The sequence below is a fragment of the Platalea leucorodia genome, assembly GCF_965183815.1.
Source record: "Platalea leucorodia genome assembly, chromosome: 2".
Classification (NCBI taxonomy): Eukaryota; Metazoa; Chordata; class Aves; order Pelecaniformes; family Threskiornithidae; genus Platalea; species Platalea leucorodia.
In genome coordinates, this window is record NC_138824.1 from 1,004,227 (window position 1) to 1,024,242 (window position 20,016).

The 20,016-nt window shown below is 58.5% G+C and overlaps 1 protein-coding gene across 1 annotated transcript in view; it reads right to left on the reverse strand.

Moving 5' to 3' along the window:
• The window catches only part of CLPB (ClpB family mitochondrial disaggregase), a gene marked incomplete at its 5' end in the record, with an annotated part of 92,292 nt that overhangs the window by 21,134 nt on the left and 51,142 nt on the right, over positions 1-20,016 (reverse strand). The window contains 2 exon segments of the mRNA XM_082304467.1: positions 6,339-6,453; positions 11,409-11,506. Of these exon segments, the coding sequence (XP_082160593.1) occupies positions 6,339-6,453; positions 11,409-11,506 (213 nt within the window).

Sequence of the window (20,016 nt, forward strand, 5' to 3'; positions counted from 1 at the left end):
TCCCGGTGCCGCACGTGCTCCTTCCCTGCCCTCTACCGCAGCAAACGTGAGGTCAAATACCCGGGGTGGAGAGATTTAAAAAAAAAAAAAAAATTGATGGGGAATAACGCCGACAATTTCTGCAGCGATCTCAGCTAAGACAATAAAGGTAATAAGCTTTTGCTCCGGGGCACGGAGTGACCACTTGCAGGGGTCAGCGCGTTTGATGGTCCGAAGGCAGCGAGGTTAAGTGCGGTCTTTTTTCACTCCTCTCTGCAGCGGGATACCAGACTTTATGGGTAAATGCTCGTCTCACTCAGAGCAACTCCGGGGATATAAACCACCCCATAAAAACCGCCCATAAAGCCAGAGCTCGTGATTCGGTGCGAGATCCCGGCTGGAGGTGTTATCATTCATTAGCGGGTTAGTTAGACCAACAATGAGGTGCCAAACCTTTTCCATAAGCCTTAAACCGATGAGATATCCTAGCACACAGCCTCGCCTCAGCGCTCCTGAGGTTTGGAAAGCCTGCAAAATTCTGGTTGCCCCCAGCGAGGGGCCACGGCAGCCCCAGCTCTTGCAGCCCCGGCTGTAGGCGGCTCTCCTAGGTTGGCCGCTGCACGCTTCAGCTTCGCCAAGAGGAACCGAGATGGCACCCCGGGACAGAGCAGGACACCAGCGCCAGCCCGAAGGATGAAAACCTCGGCTAGGAAAGCCCCCGGGGGCGCTCCTCCCCTCGGGGTCCGTACCCAGAAAGCAGCCGCTGGCCACCTTGACCGCTCGGCGTTGGTAGCCACGCAAGGAATCCGTGCTACGCCTCTTGGAAAGCTGTCCCCTTCCTCCTGTAACTTCGGGGATGGCAGAAATAAATAAATAAGAGGAGGTAGGTCGCCCTGCTTTGCTGAAATTTCATTAAGACATTCAGACCCAATGTCCGAGCAAAGAGGCTGATGATGACGCCTGGGCCTTCTTCGCTGGAGCCATTTCCAGCGTGGCTGCAGTGCTCTCACTTTATTTTGTACATCTGTAACAGCGTAACTGTAGCGCGGTGCCTCTGAGAGGCCCTTCAGCTTGCTATTGAACTGATAAATTCACTGTATTACTTTACACAAATCAATACCCTAGCAGTTATCAGGGGTTGATGTGACCGAAATTGGTTTCAGCCAATTTGTGAGTGTAATAAATGTCCATTTATCAAATCAATTCATTCAGCGGTGCTTCTCAGACCGCCCGGGCTCAGGGTACCACGGGGTGACGTCTCCGGGTCCATACCCGCCGTGGGATCGCTCTCCTCCGTCCAGGCTCTGCATCCACGGCCCGCGGTCTACCGCAGCCCCGAGAAAGGTGCTGGCGGGCTCAGGACCGCTCGTCCGGCCCCGCTGCCGCTGGCTCCGGGACGGGGAAGAAGATGAACCTCCAACTAGACCGAAAGTGTTTCCTTGCAAAGCCTGACCTGGCCCGCAGGCAGCCTGCCTCGCTGTAACAAGTGCTGCACCCTCCGCAATACAGAACTTGTAAGGGATCCCGTCTCGCCCGAAATACAACCGACTTCCTTCGGGCCAGGGCAGGATGAAATGCCCGCTCACCCATTTTCCTCAGCTTTGAAACACCAACTGATTTCAACATTATAGCTGCTCAGCGTGTTCAAAATTTGTAATTTTTTAGTTAAAAACTAGATTTCTCTGCACCACCTTTTATTCAAAATCTCTACGCTAAAAAATAAACACCACTTTTCCTTCCTCCCTCCTTATTCAACGTCGGGACGAGCTCTCACAGATTACTTCGATCCAAACGGCTTAGAAAATCAGCACTGGAAAGCGGAGGTTTGAACCCCCGCGAGCTGACCGCTGCCTGGCAAACCCTGCGCGTCTCTATAGGAGAGTAGTCTTTCTCCGGCATAATGTTTAGGATATGAGATTGCAAACCAAAGCCAAACAAAATGTTTACTTCCACAAAATGCCCTCCTGCGGTTTATAACCTCAGCCGGGGGATGCTTTCTGCTGAGCCCTTAAGGCCGCGCTGCTCCACCCCGGTGCCTCCGCAGGCAAACGAGCCCCGGCCGGCTTCGGAGCGCGGTCGCTTCTGGAAGCGCCCCGGGAACGCAAGCGCGAGCCTTTCAGCCGCTGGCGCGCACGGACCGGCCGCAGCAGCCAGGCTGCCGTGAGTTCCTGGGATCGCGGGAATGACCTGCCTGGTTTTTTCTGACATGTTACGAGATGGAATATTTCTATTTGGATTTTGTTAAAATGAAACAAGCGTCTACAGCCGCCCGGGGGAGAGCGTCGTTCGGCCACGGCCAAGCTGCCTCCCGCCGTCGCCGTCCCCAGCCAGAGCACCGGGAGGAATCGCCCTCGGAGACGCCCTGTTAGGATCGGTTAATCACCATCCACCTCCTCGCGGTCCTGCCGTCGTCTCTCCTGCTTCACGGAGCAGAAAAGAGAGCAGCGGGGCTCGGATATATCCCGTGGAAATGACAGAGGAGGGTTTCTTCCCTCTGCGGCAGAGATGTCAGGCTGTCGGTGCCGCGACTGCGGCAAGCTCCGCGCTAGCATCCCCGCAGCCCCGAGCATCCCCGCCGCCCCGGCCCTGCGCGGCCAACCCCAGAGCGCACCTTCCCTTTGCGTTCTCGCCCGAGCCCCTCCGGAGGCTGTTTGGATCATGCACCGAGTGACGGATTAAATCAGATTATTCAATTAAGGCGGCAGTTATAAATTAAACATATCAGCCCGGCTTGGTAAATCTCGAGACGTGGCGTGCGGCAAGTCTCCGAGCCAACAAACTGCATCGGCGAGTGCAGAACGGGAGGCGCGTGGAGTCCGCAAAGCGGCAGCGAAACCAGCTGGGAATAAAATAAATAACAAAAGTAGCCAGGAAGCGCTTGAAAGAAAAAGTCCCGTCTCTCAATTCCCCCTTCCCGAAAGAAAACACCAAAACCAGGGCAGAAGGGAAGAGGGGGAGGAGGGGACGGAGACTCTCCTGCTACCTTTTGGTCTGATGTCCCGAGGCTGCGGGGGTATCAAGCACATTCCCCATAATTCAATAAGAGAAACCTCCATAAAGGCAGCCACTTTAATGTGCAGAAACACCACCTGTGTCAGAAACAGGCACCGGTCATTAATCACAGCTTCCCAATTAGCCCGGCCTGCTGCCCCCAGGCACAGCCGCTCTCCGAAGGCAGAGGGGCTCTGCTGCGTGCGCGGGGCAGCGCTGGCTCTTCCCAGGCCTTCCAGACCTTCGTCTTTGTTAACGAGGCCGCTACGGCGCGGTGTCTGCGACAGCACGCCGCTCGCCGTTCTGCCCTGACCTCAGCCCCGTCTCGCCTCGCTGTCCCGCTTTCAGGCACTAAACTGGGATGCACGGACGGTTCAAGGAATTATGAACAGGATCCAGAGCTTTGGATCGGCAAATCAACCCCAGCCCAGCTCGCTGGAGCCTTGATTTCCTTGCAGTCTTGTCGTGCCCAGCATGAAATAAACCGCGGCTGAGTTTTGAGGGGCTGCCCCAAGCTGCACCCACTCGTGACACCGAGGAAAACCACCCCGCACGAACACCCGGGACCCCTCTTTTCCTTCCCCCGCAGGGGCATCGGTCGGGGCCGTGCGCTCCGTCGCGCGCGACGTTCCCCGGCCGGTGCCTGCGGCGCGGGACGGAGCGTGGTGCTCCTGGGGAGGCAGAGCTGGGGCTGCCGGCGCTGCGGCTGCAGGCTCTCCGCAGCGCCGGGCTGATGCCCGGGCTCGGGCTTTGCAGGGGTGCTGCTGCCGGAGCCGTGCTGGCAGAAGCAAAGCAAGGTTTGCAGCGAGAGAGAAGCGCGTTCACCAGGCTGGCCGATGCGCTCAGACATCCCCCCCTCTGCTCCACAGATGCCCAACGCCCTTGCGTCTCCAAGTGCCTAACTGATTAACCTAACGAAGTTATGCTCGGAGCGACTGTCTGCGCTCAGCTGAAATTCGTGGCTTCTGTTTGGGCCCGTGCGCCTAAAAGCTGATCTGGTTTTGCCCCCAGCTCCGTCCCCTGCTCTGATGAAAACCATCACCTTTTCCTCCAAACCTCGCTGCACGCTTGTACGGCTCCATCACAGCCACAAGAGGCCAGACTCCTCATTTATTCCCTGTGTTTATTCCATTTTTTTTTCTTAAGCTGTGAAAACTCAGAATTTGAACAGCAGGAAAAACACCTGAAGAAAAAGGCCCCGGCAGCATACTTTGGGGGTGAGGGCACGGGGCTGCAGCAGAGCCAGACGAGGGAACCCGAGCTAACGAAGTACTGCGGGCTCGCGCTGTTTGCAACGGACTCGCGGATACAAACCACCCCGTCTTTCTCCTGATCTATAGCACAGACAACTAACGCGGCTTCCCAGACAGAAACCAACCAAGCAGAGCCGTAAAGGCAACGTGCTTTCAAGCGCAGGCTCTTAAGGACCTGCCTCGTGCGGCGTTCCTCTCGGCAGCGGACAGAGCAGGAGAAGATGGCGTCCCCTTGCACCTGCGAGGGCTCACGGATACGCAGGGAACGTCACGGGGACGCGCTGCTGCAAAGGGTTTTGCTTTACTGTTATCTGCAGTATTTACTGGCAGCACCACCAGAAAGGGGAGATGGAAAGAGCTCAGGAGGTGAATAACCCCTCCGTCAGCCATCACCCGTCCCATCCGCCCCAAAGCCTGGGTATCTTAGCATCACAGAATCACAGAATCGTTAAGGTTGGAAAAGACCCTTAAGATCATCGAGTCCAACCGTTAACCCAGCGCTGCCAAGCCCCCCACTAAACCATGTCCCCAAGCACCACGTCTATCCGTCCTTTAAATCCCCCCAGGGATGGGGACTCAGCCCCTGCCCTGGGCAGCCTGGGCCAGGCCCTGACAGCCCTTTGGGGGAAGAAGTTTTTCCCCATACCCAACCCAACCCTGCCCTGGCGCAGCTTGAGGCCGTTCCCTCTCGTCCCATCGCTTGTTCCTGGGGAGCAGAGACCGACCCCCCCGGCTCCAGCCTCCTTTCAGGCCGTTGCAGAGAGCGATGAGGGCTCCCCTCAGCCTCCTCTTCTCCAGGCTGAGCCCCCCCAGCTCCCCCAGCCGCCCCTCCCCAGCCTTGTGCTCCAGCCCCTGCCCCAGCCTCGCTGCCCTGCTCTGGCCAGGCTCCAGCCCCTCCATGGCCGCCTTGGGGTGCGGGGCCCAGCGCTGAGCACAGCACTCGAGGGGCACCATCACCTCCCTGCTCCTGCTGGCCACACCAGTCCTGACACAAGCCAGGATGCCACTGGCCCTCTTGGCCACCTGGGCACCCTGCTGGCTCGTGTCCAGCGGCTGTCGACCAGCACCCCCAGGCCCTTTCCCGCCGGGCAGCTCCCAGCCGCTCCTCCCCACGCCTGCAGCGGTGCCTGGGGTTGCTGTGCCCCCAGGGCAGGACCCGGCCCTGAGCCTTGCTGCCCCTCACCCCGGGGCCTGGGCCCATCGCCCCGGCCTGGCCAGGGCCCTCTGCAGAGCCTCCTGCCCCCCAGCAGATCAACGCTCCCGCCCGACTGGGTGTCCCCTGCAAACTGGCTGAGGGTGCCCCCCATCCCCTCGTCCCGATCAGCGATGAAGATGTTGAACAGGACCGGCCCCAGTGCTGAGCCCTGGGGACACCACTGGTGACTGGATGACATTTTACGTGTCTCATGAGTCGTGACATCTTATGACTAATGGCCACCAAACACGCTCTGCGAGCTCGGGACCACAACGCCACCGACCAGAGCGGGGCCGGGCTCAGAACGCTGACTGAGATCGGCCCGTGACGAGGCAAGGAGAGCTTTGCGCCATAAACTGCAGCTGCTTCGGCCGAGCAACCCTTTCCTCAGCAACAAATGCTCCCCTTGATGCAAGAACTAGAGGGCACTGGGCGAAACCATCAGGAGGCAGATTTAAAATGAATAAAAGGGTCTATTTCTTCACTAGCCGGTGCTGGTACCAGCGGCAGGACGCCGGGCTGATGCAGCACGCACGGCCAGGAAAGCGTGGCTGAAGTACGTGCCTGTATTAGACGTGGAATGAAGCCCCAAATCTGTAAAGGATACAGAAAAATCCCCCGAAGCAGCCCGCCTGTGAGGGGCTTGCGTACATAAAGCCGTACAGAACTGCTCGCGAATTATTAATGAACGATATTCTTAAGACAAACGGTCTTGTAAAAAGACAGCTCGATGTTCAGGTGTCGGCAGGTTCAGCCGCTGTGTTTAGCTGAGAACTCCCTGGGCAAATTCCTGCCGGCCCCCCCAGGCTCGGTGGGCCGCTCGGAGGCAGCCCCAGCTCGGGGCCGGAGGGAATGGCTCGCTTTCCCCGTGGAGCAGAAGACGCGGGAGGGCAGAGCGGGCGGCGGGCGAGGGGTCCTACCTGCTCCCACCGTGGCTATGGCGCTCTCCTGACCGATGATGTGCTCTTTCAGCCGCTGCTCCAGCGGAAACCTCCGGCGTTCCTCCACCTCCCTCCTGCGCTGCTCCTCCTGGAACTGTGGGGGGGAAGAAAACGCTGGGATCAGAGGCTTTTCAGAGCAAGATCAGGAGCATTGGGTACGTACATAAGAGTTTTGTCCCCCCCCCAGGGCCGCAAAGCCCTGTGGGCATCTGTCTGACACACGGACAGACAGACAGCGCCCGGACTGCTGCCTGGCACTGGGAAGCGGCCAGGGCAGATGCAGCTCGGTGGGAGTCTGGAAGCACCAGCCCGAGCCACGGCGAGGAAATTTCTGGATCTGCCAGGGACAGGGGCTGGGGCAAGCGGGAACGGAGAGGCGCGGGCGAGGCGCCGCGCCGCGGGCAGCGCCCGGGAACCTACAGGCTGCTTCTGTAGCGGTGACACAGAGGGAACAGTGACACTGCTCCATTTCCCTAACGAGCTCGTAACCCGTTACAGGCTTATTTTGAAAAATAAGGCCTCGACTACTCTACCTATTTTGTTTTCCCACCCTCCACCCACCTGCTATTCAAAGACTCCACCGTCATCCCGTGGGATGGCAGCACTGCCGTCTCCAGTTGGGTACGCTGGGGAAGCCCGGCGCCATTGCCTTGCAGGCAAACCCGCGGCAGCACGCAGGCCGGCGCTGGAAAAAGCTCTGTACTCGGGACGTTTGCTTTCTTCCACCTCCAGCTCACAAGGAGCAGGGCCTTCGAGACCCAGGCACTGCTTCCAGCCGGCTCACTTTCTGGAGCTGAAGGCCGAGAGCGCGCAGAGCAGCGTACGGAGCCGCCCGACACAAGCACATCTCCGAGATGCTCGGGGACGGGACCAGGCGGAATCCCAAAGTGGGAGCAGGTCTTCTGCTGCCGTGAACTTCTAGAGGAAAGAGGACAAACCCAGCCCCTGCTCATCTTTAGGAAATGCTGCAAAGCTTTCTGCTGAGCGCCGTTCCCCATCCCAAGCAGACGCTGGCTGTCTCACCAGTGAAACCAGTGCTCTGGAAACAACCGTCCCACAGAGCCTGAGTTAGCTAAGGACAGAGCATGAAGAGCGCACGGGGTTGGCAGAGTGAGTAGCGTAACGCACATAACTGGGCCCATCATTTAACCGCCTTCCTGAAGGGAAAACGCCTCTAACAAAACCAGAGAGCGGTGGCAGAAGCTGCCGCAGGGCCGGAGCGGATAAACGCCCCCGGCCAGGCCGCCAGCCTTCCCTGGGCTGCTACCGCCGCTGACAGAAGTTAAAAAAAAAATAAATAGCAAACGATCCAATTTTGGCTGGTGCCATCAGTCTGGTGTGTAACGGAGAGATGCCGTCAGCCCTGATGCCTCATACGGAGCAATAACTTCCCTGCGGATCCCAGCGGAACAGCCCCGTGGGACAGGCACCGGCGCGCCCGCCGTCATCTCCCCCCGGCTCCGTGTACGCCACGAGGCTCCAAGCGCTGCTCTTGCCATATATCTGTGTCTTTCCACATATCTTGACAAATCTTTCCTTCCTCCCTCCTCTTCTGCCTCTCTTAAGGTGCAGGGAACGTGATCTGTGCTGTCAGGGCACCGAGCGAGTCGCGGGGGTCTGTGGAAGACGTGCCCGAGGAGCCGGGGGGGACGCCCCTCGTCCGCAACCCCCCCTCGGCAAACCAACACTGTAGAAGTCCCTGGGGAGGAAGAAAGCCCCTTCCACGGGTACAAGACCGCAAACGTAGCAGTTACGGTGCTTTTTCCACTCATCTTGGATTTCGCCGGAGACACGAGCTCCCGCTCCTTTCTCTCCCAGCCCCCTCTCCATCCCCCTGCACAGGTACGCACCCAGCTTCTCCCACCTCCTCCCTGCTCTCCTGACACCGGGGCGGCTGGAGCAGCACGTCCGACCCGCGTCTCGCTCCCAACGGACGTTTCTGCCGGACATTTCGCCCTCGTTCACATTTGACTTCAGTCCTTGGCGTCAGTGGTGAGGAAACCAGCAGCCGGAGCAAGCAACGCCCGTTCCCGGTTTGCGGCGTGAAACGGTGTCAGCGGGCACCGCGTCCTCGCCCTCTGACAACCGGTCTTTGGTTCTCCTGACGAAACTTTTGGGCACATCGCTGGCACTTAGGCGGATTACAGCGGCGTTACGTGCCGAAAGAAACGCAGGGAGCGGTACCCTGCTCTCGCGTTGAAGGCATCCGAGCTGCTGCGCTCACCTGGGCTCGGAGCGACTCCTGACGCGATGCCAAAACCATGAGCTGTTCATTTTTCATCAGAGATTCGCTCCATCCGTGCTTCGGCAGAGCTCACCCTGAGATAGTAACAGCCGGCTGCCAGTCACTAAGACGGGCATGGCTTCCGTTATCCGTGATCCAGCGCGGCATCCCTCCCAGGCGCGACGGCATCGCTGGGAAAACACTGAGGGAAGAGGCTGGAGAGCACAGCACCGCAGAACCAAACCTTCGCAGCAAACCTGCGGATGCGGAGGGGGCAGCACCTTTCGCCTTACAGGGAAAGGAATGGAAAAGGTTAAAGGAAAGCGGGATGATGAACTGCAGACGGTGTCAGGGACGCAGACGAAGCTACGACAGCCTTCGGAGATCCGGAGCGTGGTTCTTTGGCGGGGAGGGCAAACACCGTCTTGCGGTCGTTCTGGTGGGTCTACAGAAAGCAGAAAATCGGCTTTCCCTGCGCGGCTGCTCTGCCCCGACCCTACACACGGCTTGAGGAACAGGCACTTCGCCAGCAACCAAAAGAAGACATTTTTCTCATAAAATATGCTGTAACCAAGAAGCCGAGGATGTTCTGGATGGGAACAGCGGCCGGCGCTTGAGCCACAGCCGGGCGTTTGCTTTCCGTAGAGGGTCCACCAACGGCGATTCCCGGTGACGAGGGGACAGGAGCTCCGGCTCAGGAGGGCCCGCACCACTGCTGGCCTGGGGAGAGGGCAACCGCGTGCTCGTCCTGGCTGAGACGCCCCCGAAAAACCCTTTGGTGACCACCGACGGAGACAGGAGAGACCGCTGGCCAGATCTGACCGGGCCCAGGACAGCAGGGGAAAGAGGAGTGGAACGGCAAAGAGAGACTTGTAAGAGCTGGGATCAGTCCCGGGGCTGCGTCCCTCCCAGTTACGCACACGAGCCACCAGTTCCGAGGGCTGCTCCTCTCCTTTTCGCCCGAGACACGCGACAGCTTATCTCAGTTTCACCAGTTTAGCAACGTGAACTGGCCCCAGAGCCCTCAACACCAGGCGAGTGTGGTTTAGCACAGGCAAAGCACAGACAGAACTCTTTTTTTGAAAAGAATAAAGGAAATCAAAATAAATTAAAAATACATATGAACACTCCTTGTTATTCTGTCACGAGGATATGTAAATAAAATCTATGGGATGTGCCCATCCAGTAACAGTGCTGCCAATTCATTCTCTAGCAGTGATTAAAATGAGCAATAAATTCTCAAAGACTCTCGGTGGAACGCAGAGACGGGGGTGGCTGCGACCCCGGGAGCTCCGCGTCCCCCCCAGCTGAATATTCATCACGAGCTGCCTTGCCTCTCTTATGTTTTATATACAAGTACAATCATTTTCATCGGGAACATCTCCACAGATATATCTCCTTTCTCTCCTCCATCTATTCGTCAAGCATAAAAACCAACGCCGCTCTTCAGACTGTTAGGGGCAGGTTTCCTTGCCAGCGCCGGCCTCCAGAGACCATTTACCCGCCAGATAATTCCCCCCCACCTCCTCGTAAAGATTTCAAGTATTTTATTCCCGACTTTTCTTCCTTAAAACTTGCTCGGAGAGCTGTCCAAGCGACCCAGCAGCGCTTCTGGCTAACAGGAGCCGTCGGAGGAACGCCAGGGTCGGGGTTTCCCTCGCCGTGACGGAGCGCGGCGAGCCCAAGAGGAAAGATGAGCGTCTCGCTGCTTAGGATGGAGGTTTAGCCTTGGGGATCGCGGATTTGAACTGCTCGAGCAATGATTTCCCTAGGCGAGCACCGGCAGTTTTGGCGGCCCGGCAGGTTTAATTCATGGTAATGTCTGCTAAGGGCAATAATCGACACCGGTTTAATTACCTTCATCTTCCACTTTCTAGGAGTGGCGAGTTCTTAACCTCAGGTTTAAGTGGCAAGTCCTTAACCTCAGGTTTCCAGCACGCAAGTTCATATCCCAAACCCATAGGCCGAACTCGGAGGCGCACGACGTCAGGGCACGAGTCAGGAGCAAACCCGGCCTCCTCGTGCCTCAGTTTCCCCGTCTGCAGCCTGGTGGCACGGGTGCCCCCTTCACCGGGCAGCGGGGGACCCTCCTGCCCTGGCTGACCTGGGACGCTTGGAGAGACGATGCTCGAGAGGCATCGCTCGTCACTGCTGCGACGGCCTCTCCTGTCGATCGATAATTAGTGGCTCCCGCTTGAATAAGGCCTCACACCCAGGAATTTCAAATCCTCGACATCAGGCTGCAGATCCCTCATCGCCAAATAACCCGCTACTCTGTAAATCTGCTTACTCCTGGGGTTTTTATGGGAACTGCTGCGGCAAATGTGGTTCTTCTCCCTCTTTAAAATACCTTCTAACGGCGACAGACGAAGGGGACGCGGTGAGCTCCAGCCCGCTGGAGGGGACAGCGAGGCTGGAGGGACGAGAGGGGCATTTCACGAGAGGCAACGGGCCTCTTTCGCCTTCGGCTGGTGCCCGCGGAGGCACGGATCCCAGGCCCACCGCTGGACTCCGCATTCGCAGACCTGCTTCTTTTCCCAGGAATTTCAGAAAATACAGTAAGCCCCAGCCCCTGATTTTACCGTATTTTTGCCAAGGGGTTAGAGAACGGTATTACTGGGCCTGGGCACTGAAGAAATGTTGAAATGGAAGAGGAGGGCACGCAGCCACGGACACGGGTTTCTTTTTTCCTTACGCATCATGTCATTAATTCATACAGACCTCTCTCGAAAAAGCATGGAGGTGGAAGTGGAGGAGGAGGTCTTCTTTAAAACCGTTCTTGTAGCGGGGAAGGAAACACAAAGCCACCGGAATCCCGGGCTCACCTTCGCCTCCGACGCTTTCAGAAGGCTCATGACCTCCCCTTCGCGGGCGTAATCCAGGGGCGTGTGTCCCATTTCGTTCTTCTGCAGGGGGTTGGCACCTGATGGCAGGAAGAAATGAATAAGATCAGGGGATCAGAGTTCAGTCTTGGGGCAGAATCCTCCCGTCCCGGTCCGTGTCCGCTCCTAACCTTTGCCCCGAAGGGTTTCTGGATCGGAAAGGGACAATGTACAACCAGCGCTGACATGGACGGGGGTCCGGGGAACAAGAAAAGGAATTGTCACCGCTAACAATCGGCTTGGCAGGGAAGAGCTGCTGTGGGGGATGAGAGCACATGGTCGCCAGAAGAAAATACAGCTTCACAAAAGCACCCGCTCCCGCGGGAGCCACACGGGCCCATTACGGCTTCGATTGGACACGCTGCCCTTCCCCTCCGCCGCTCCGAGCTGGGGCCGGGGCTGGCTGCAGCCTGCGAAACAGCTGCCGCCCTCAGCACGGGAGCGGTTTCGGGGGAGAGCCGCACGCTCCTTCCGAATTTAGTGTAAAAAAAATAGCCAACAAGCCCCAAAGGCTGAACTGGAGGGAGTCAGGCGGGCACCCTCTGGGGAACAAACTCGCACGGAGAGAGCTCCCCGTCCTCTCCCCTCCCCGGACACGCCGGGAGAACATGCAGAGTCAAACTGGTCCCAGTGGCAGTGATGGGAAGGATCCGGAGGGAATCTTGGACAGGGCAGTCCGAGATGAGGAGAGCGGGGTGCTGGGGAATAGCAGGCAAGCTCTCACAGGATTAACCCCTGGCTCTCGGCATCTCAGGAGATCTCTCTAAGGCACTCAGCACTAACGTTGCTGCACGCTGCCTCCACGACAGCTTGCTGTCGCCAACCAGCCACCGAGGGTCAGGAGGACGAACCTTCACATCGGCCTCAAACCCCGCAAGCCGGTGCTTGAGCTGCCCGTCCCGCCGGTTTCAGGGCGACAGCGCTTATCGAGCCCTGGGAAGCGGCCCGGCGAGGGAAGAGCCCGTTACTCTGCTGGGTAGGGCTCCCCTGTGAAGCGGAGGGGACGGCGGTGACGAGGCGCTGGGACGGGCAGGCCGACGGTGGCCGTGCATGACTGCGAAAAACCGGGAGCCTGGGCCCCGCTACAGCATCCCCGCTCCGCAGAGAGGCCTGGCGAGCATCCTCCCTCCCGCTGGGAACACGGGAGCGAGCCGGGCACCTTGGCACAGGCGAACCGGGCTGCGGCTTCTGCTTCTGCAAGGCAGGGGAGCGCAGAGCACCAGGGGTGCTCAATAAAAGCGAGCAGCAATCATAATATATGAAAGAAGTGAGCGGGCTCTCTGCGAGCGGGAGCCGGGGAGATTAGCCATTTCTAAGCATTGGCATCAGGGATCTATATTTGCTTACAGAATGAAAAATGTGCTCCATAAACATTCGACACAGAGTAATTTCTATTGCAAGCCTTGTCATTGCAAATAAAGAATATGATCGAGACAGGTGAGATTATATACTGCCGAGGCCGGCCACTCAATATCTTTTAAAGAGACGGTGCTCCCACGGTCCCCCCCGCCGCCAAAACCCACCCCGGGTCTGCGCCGCTCCGGGCAGCGAGGAGGGGGGCAAGTTCTCTGGCTTCTCCAAATGATGACATCCTCGAGGCTAGGCCGGCTCTCATTTCAGATGAAGGCTGAGGGTTTGTTTGGCTTTTCCCTTCCCCTGGATCTATCAATAATGGCCATCCAATATTGGCCTAATCCCCCTGTTAATGGCTTTGACGACTTGACTAATTGCTGCAATAATTGATAGAACCCGACTCCTACAACTGGTCGATTCCAACCTCCAGTACCGGCAGCAATAAAATATTACGCCGCCATAAATAACGGTGTCACTTTGCTTGCTAATAGAAGGTAAAAGTGGCGAGGGGTTCGGCGGCGCCCCGGCCTGACCCCCTTCCCCATCCCCACCGCCTCCCCTGCCCTCTCCCACCCCGGCAGCTGGCTCGAGCGGCGGCGGAGGGGACGCCAACCTTTGGAGACTTAATAGAAGGCCATTTGTCACCTCCCACTAGCTGTCTGTAGCTGGAGATCGACACCTGGGCAACACCTCGGGCTGTGCGAGTCCGTCGCCTCCTCCCGCACCTCCCTGCTCATATTAGGAGGCCCCGGCTTATAATATTTGATAAATAGCAGGCTGGTTCACTCCCAGCACCCGCGCAGCGTCACGTCGCTGGAGCAGCTGCATAAGGTCACTCATTGGGGAAATATGTTTCTGTCAGCGGTATCGAAAAAAGTTTAGTAGAGTGACAGGCCTCAATTTTTCAAATTTTATTAACTCCATCCTCTTAACAATTTGTCTTGAATTCCTTCAGATTCTGGATAACTGTCAATAGAGCTCGCGACGCGGCGGGTGCTGGTACCCCTGCTGCCGTCGGGGAGGAGACGGGGATGGCAGGAGGAGGGAGAGGGCAGGAAGGTGTGGGAGGGTGGCAGGGGCCGGCAGGCGACGCCGGCGCTCGGAGGAGCATCCCGGCAGCCCTGCGTCCTCCGCAGCTCGGTCCTTGCTCTCCCTCCTCCGCCGCAGTCTGTCCTGGCAGGGCAGAGGAGCGGAGATCTGGCTCAGGGCACGTAGCCGGATACGTGCCTGCTGAAGCAACAACAAGTCTCGTACCTCGGGCAGAGCGAACGCTGGGTGCCAGCTGGCCCACAGGGACACGCGGAGAGCTACGCTTCTCCAAAGACCGGACACGGAAAGGCTTGGGAAAGCCCTGGGCACCGAGACAAGGAATGAGACCTCCTTGCATGGCACAACCAGATGCTGTGAAAGCTCCTGCACGGACTGCTGCTCTTGGGCGTCCTCAGAGGCAGCCTGCAGCTGAGCGCTCGGGTCGGAGCCTCTCTTCTGCAGATCGCCAAGAGGAGCTGCTGCAGGGACAGAGGACGCGGCTGCTGTGAACCACCACGAGATGGTCTACGTGCCGGTGCCGCTCCGAAGGTCCTGTCTGCAAAAGAGCCGGACAGAAGTGGTGGCCTGTATGGCAGACAGGACGCCAAAACGTTCAACGTCTCGTTGTCTTCCTTCATTTGCGTAGATATGATGTGGTGAAGGTGGCGACCAAGCACTTGGGCGAGTCTCCGGTGCAGAAGACAGCACAGCTGCAGTCCAGAAAGCCACGGAAAGCCACTCTCCCCAGTATAAAGCCATCCCCAGTCTCCCAGAAGCAGAGCTGCTAACTTCTTACATCAGGTTGTCGACCGGGGACTGATCTTGCACACATCTCTCCACAGCAGTTGTCTAGTCGTCACGAAGTCATTTCAGCAGGGGTTCCTCCAGGTCCCTCCGCTCGTGCAGGTCCTCATCAGACCCTTCCCGGCGAGGGGAGTGCCCAGCCCAGCCGCGCCTGCGGCGCTGGCAGGGCTGCAGAGCCGACGCCGAGACGTCAGTGCGGACCGAGCCCCCCCGGGACCAAAGCTGCTGCCGGGCCGCAGCCCAAATCCAGGCTCAGCCCCAGCCCCGAGCCTCTCCCGAGCAGAAGGGCCTGAGCACACACGGCCCGTGGGCAGCACAGCAAGAGGGACGGACAACAACTACAAAAAATAAACTGATTTTTCTGGCGAAAAGCAGACTAAACCCCCGAAAGCGTTGCCTGGGAATTCCCAAGCCCCCGGTGGGCAGGTGTGCTGCGGAGGGCGCTGGAGACGGGCTGCGGTCCTGAGCCAGGGAGGCCCCGAGCGGCAGACGAGCACCGGGACGAACCGCACGACGCCGGTGCGCTAGAGGCGATTCGCCGGCGCAGGCGCACCTCTCCCCGGCCCTGTTCCAACATCGACACGGGCTGGGATTCTCCAGGAGGAAGCAGCCCCCACTACCTGCTGGGGACTCCACGATGCCATCAGCCATCAGCTTTGACAAGGAGTGACATTATTATTGCTCCACGTGGCTAGTTAAAGTAATATAAAAAGACTTCTGTCCTCCTGAGTCTTCAGTGATTGAATTAGCATGATCACCCCTTTTTCCAGTAACGTAAACCTGGTTTTAAATCAATAAGGCACATATTTCACAAGCAGCTTTTAACATACAACATTAGTAGGAGAGTGACCCCCCAGCCTGCGATCCTACCACCCCTTCCCTGCCTGGTGCCTCGATAAATACAGGCGACACGTTACGGGGCACCGCTCCGCTCGCGGGGCAACGACCTGCAGCTCTTGCCGAGGACCCGCCCCCGCTACGGCAGCGAAGGAATCGTGCCCGAATTGCAACGTGCGCACACGCTCCCCTGGGAATATCCTCACATCTCACCAAGGGAAGAGCCAGAGCAAAGTTTTCAAAGGTGGCGGGCGGACGTAGAAGCTGCGGGCACGCGTGAGGACGATGCGCCAGATGATTTAGCATCCCTGCCCCTTGGTGGCATTTGCTAATTGCCCCGGCTATGGGAGTACATGAGATCAAACCATCACAGTTCCGCCTCTGGCCCCTCCGGTGAAAACACTCGTCTCCGCAGAAGCAAAGGCTCAGCATAGAGAAGCCCAAAAGGGCAACTTTTGGCTCAAAGATCTCAGAATTCTCCTGGGCCCGCCTTGGCGGTGCCACCTCGACCGGCGACGTGGGCTGGAGGCCGGGGCTCTGTCGGCCCCGCCACGGTGAGCCGTTGCGGGCTCCCAAGCCTCTGGCTTCTCCCACACCCGCACACGTCCTATATCCAAGCGCGCACACGTGTGGTCCCTCTTCGAGGGGACTACAAATGCTGCGGAGAGGGTAACGGGGGTACGCCGCACCGAACGCCGAGAACGGCTCATTAGCAATTTGTAATAGCCTCATGAAAAACGTTAGCCCTGAACAACGCAACGATACCACAAACGCTAACCACGAGGTGCAAAAAACGATGTAGAAAAGGATTGCCAAGCGTGCCGCTGTGCCCGACCGTGGCGATAGCGCACGGCGCGGCAGGATTCTCAACATTGCCTTCTGCACGGTTCATAGAATCATGGACTCATAGAAAGTCCTGAGCTGGGAGGGACCCACAAGGATCATTGAGTCCAGCTCCTGTCCCTGCACAGGACAACCCCAAAATCACTCCGTACATCTGAGGGCGTTGTCCAAATGCTTCTTGAATGCTGGATGCTGTGACCACCTCCCGGGGGAGCCAGTTCCAGCGCTCCACCACCCTCTGGGTGAAGAACCTTTTCCTAATGGCCACCCTAACCCTCCCCGGCACATCTTCCTGCCGATCCTCAACTCCTTTCCTTCTGTCGCCGAATGAAGCATCACTTCAATGCGAACCCGCATGAAAGAGCTTTCCTGCAGGCTGGCAGCTCAGCCCCTGCCCGCTCCACCAGGAGAACCACGGCTGTGAGATGCCCTTCTCCCCCCGGCATGAATCCTCCTGGCTCCCCGGTGGCCGAGGCCAGCCGGCACCGCGAGCGCGGTATCGCAGGCAGCTCAGGGTGTTGTGTTATCGGAACCAGGTTCGGTGCCGTCGCGACGAGCGTGGGTTAACACACGGCCCCGGGATGGCAGCGGCCGCACCCGGGAGCTCTTGGGGAAGAGGATCTGTGCTCCCGCGGTCCAGCCTCACCCTGAAAGCACGGGAAGCCTTTCCAGGGTGACTTTCTCCAGCATCATGCATTAGTTCTTGTCCTGCCTCTCCTTCCTAAAATCCCTCTCGCCCTCTCACTGCTCCCCTCTTAACACAGCCTAGGGCCGGTGCGTTTTGGTGCGGCTCCGCTCTCGGCGCTCCCTCCTGCTCCTCCTTACCCGGCTGCAACGCCCCATCCTTCCCAGAGCCTCCCAAGGGTCGATACCACTCCGTACTCCTCTCCCAGCGTGCACAACTTTGCATCCGACTGCCTCAAAAATACATTTTGTCCCAACCGACCACGCTGGTCCACCTCTCGGGGATTCGCTCTCGATATATTTACTTAGGCACTACTAAGTAAATATACGGAGTCACTCAGTAAGTGACTAAGACCGTGCACGGTTTGTAGTAAATTTTAACACGCAGGCGACCAAACGGAGAGGTGGTGCCTCAATACAGGGTTGAAAAAGTGATGTAGGAAGGAAGGGTTCAGACTTAATTAAGAACGAGATGTGTCTGGAGTAGAGAGCGTCTACATGGAAAGGAGAGAGCTCCTAAGGCAGAAACATCCCGAGCTGCCGAGGCGCAGGTCAGCGCTGAGAGGGGCAAGGAGGCGGCAGGGAGGGGTCCTGGCGGAGCTGCAGCTCGCAAACCTCGGGAACCAGGCTGAGAACAAATCTCTGGGTGCTTCTGTGTGCAGGGGACACCCAGTCGGGCGGGAGCGTTGGTCTGCTGGGGGGCAGGAGGCTCTGCAGAGGGCCCTGGCCAGGCCGGGGCGATGGGCCCAGGCCCCGGGGTGAGGGTCAGCAAGGCTCAGGGCCGGGTCCTGCCCTGGGGGCACAACAACCCCAGGCACCGCTGCAGGCGTGGGGAGGAGCGGCTGGGAGCTGCCCGGCGGGAAAGGGCCTGGGGGTGCTGGTCGACAGCCGCTGGACACGAGCCAGCAGGGTGCCCAGGTGGCCAAGAGGGCCAGTGGCACCCTGGCTTGTGTCAGGACCGGTGTGGCCAGCAGGAGCAGGGCAGGGATGGTGCCCCTGCGCTGGGCACTGGTGAGGCCGCCCCTCGAATGCTGTGCTCAGCGCTGGGCCCCGCACCCCAAGGCGGCCATGGAGGGGCTGGAGCGTGGCCAGAGCAGGGCAGCGAGGCTGGGGCAGGGGCTGGAGCACAAGGCTGGGGAGGAGCGGCTGGGGGAGCTGGGGGGGCTCAGCCTGGAGAAGAGGAGGCTGAGGGGAGCCCTCATCGCTCTCTGCAACGGCCTGAAAGGAGGCTGGAGCCGGGGGGGTCGGTCTCTGCTCCCCAGGAACAAGCGCTGGGACGAGAGGGAACGGCCTCAAGCTGCGCCAGGGCAGGGTTGGGGTGGGTATGGGGAAAAACTTCTTCCCCCAAAGGGCTGTCAGGGCCTGGCCCAGGCTGCCCAGGGCAGGGGCTGAGTCCCCATCCCTGGGGGGATTTAAAAGCCGGGGAGATGTGGTGCTTGGGGCCATGGTTTAGTGGTGGCCTTGGCAGTGCTGGGTTAACGGTTGGACTCGATGATCTTAAGGGTCTTTTCCAACCTAAACGATTCTGTGACTCTATGATTCTACGATTCTGACGGCCGGCAGCGGCAAAGCCCAAAACTAGGGTGTGCGAGCTGGAGCGGGGGCATCGGGGGAGGCTGAGAAGGGCAGGCAAGAAGATAACAGCAGGATGCCTTGATGCCAGCGTAGGAGCTGTACTGCAGTGAAGGCTAAGTCCCACGGGTGGAGCAGGGATGTTAGGTATTAGAGACTGGAAGTGAAAAGCAGGTAAGTCGGTTGTACTAGCCAGTAACGCAGAATCTGTGCGGAATTAAATGTCCTGAGTAGGGAAAATACAGTACCAGGATCAGACCTCGGAGAGACCAAAGGACGCAACGCGCTAAGACAAACAGCAGAGACCGCAAGGGCAAAAAGCACGATACTAATAAATGGATAAATTGGTAAGAACCAGGGGCTAAGAGGCGCTTGCGGGAGCAGCTAGTCGGGCAAGCTCGCAGGACAAGAAGCAAGCCTGAATTCAGGCTTGGGCAGAGCAAAAGATTTTCTCCAAAGGCTCCGCTCCGAAGCACCGTGCTGCAGCCGGGCACCCGCTGAGGCTTAACTTCATTACAAGCAAAACCCGACGAAGAATCCATTGCCAGGGAGCTTTGTTCCAACAGAGGAGCACAGGAATCTGGCTGGAAACAAAGCAGCAGCCCACCAGCAGAAAACGTTCAGAAACATGGATGGTAAAGGCTAAAGAAACCCAGGGTATTTATTAAAAAGTCTTTATAATGGGAAAAGTTAGGATCTTAAGAATAAACCACCCCCCCCATCCTTCGAAGCCTGGAAGCTGCATCCAGATGAGGAAACCACACCGGAGCATTTGCTCCGGCAAGTGAAACGGAAGAAACACAGGCCAAAGCAGATTCAAAAGAAGCCCTTGCTCCAGGGGTGAAACCAGAGCCTCTTCTTAGCCACAGCAGGAGCTGGAGGAGGAGGTGAGCTTCCACAGGCGCCCAAGGCGAAGCGGGAGGGCTCGAGGTGATGCGGGGAACGGCCAACGGTGCTCTGCAGCCGCGGCCACCACGGCAAGGCTCCCAACCCAACCCAACCCAACCCAACGCAACCCAACCCAACCCAACCCAACCCAACCCGGGACAGGCTGCGGGAACTGCCTCAAGCTGAAGCAGCAACAGAAACGGTTTTAAAGCATGACCGAGCGTTATCAAATTGCCAGGCCCTCACTTTCCACTGAGGAGCTCAGAAGGAGCTCGAAGGCCAGGTTATCCGCCAGCGCCACCGACTCGCGGCTTGTCACACCCACGACAGGACGACAGCGGAGGGCAGCGACCGTGACGCCGATCTGTAAAAAACACCCGTACAAGGAAACGCGGCAGCAGACCGGTGGGAAGAACACGTAGGAGGAGAAGTCAGCACGAGTTTTTTGGCAGAAAGCCTCGCCTTCCCGAGCTGGTCAGGTGGAAACCGGGATCTGCTCGGGATGCACCTCCGATGTCCGAGAACCTCGGAGTTCCTCACC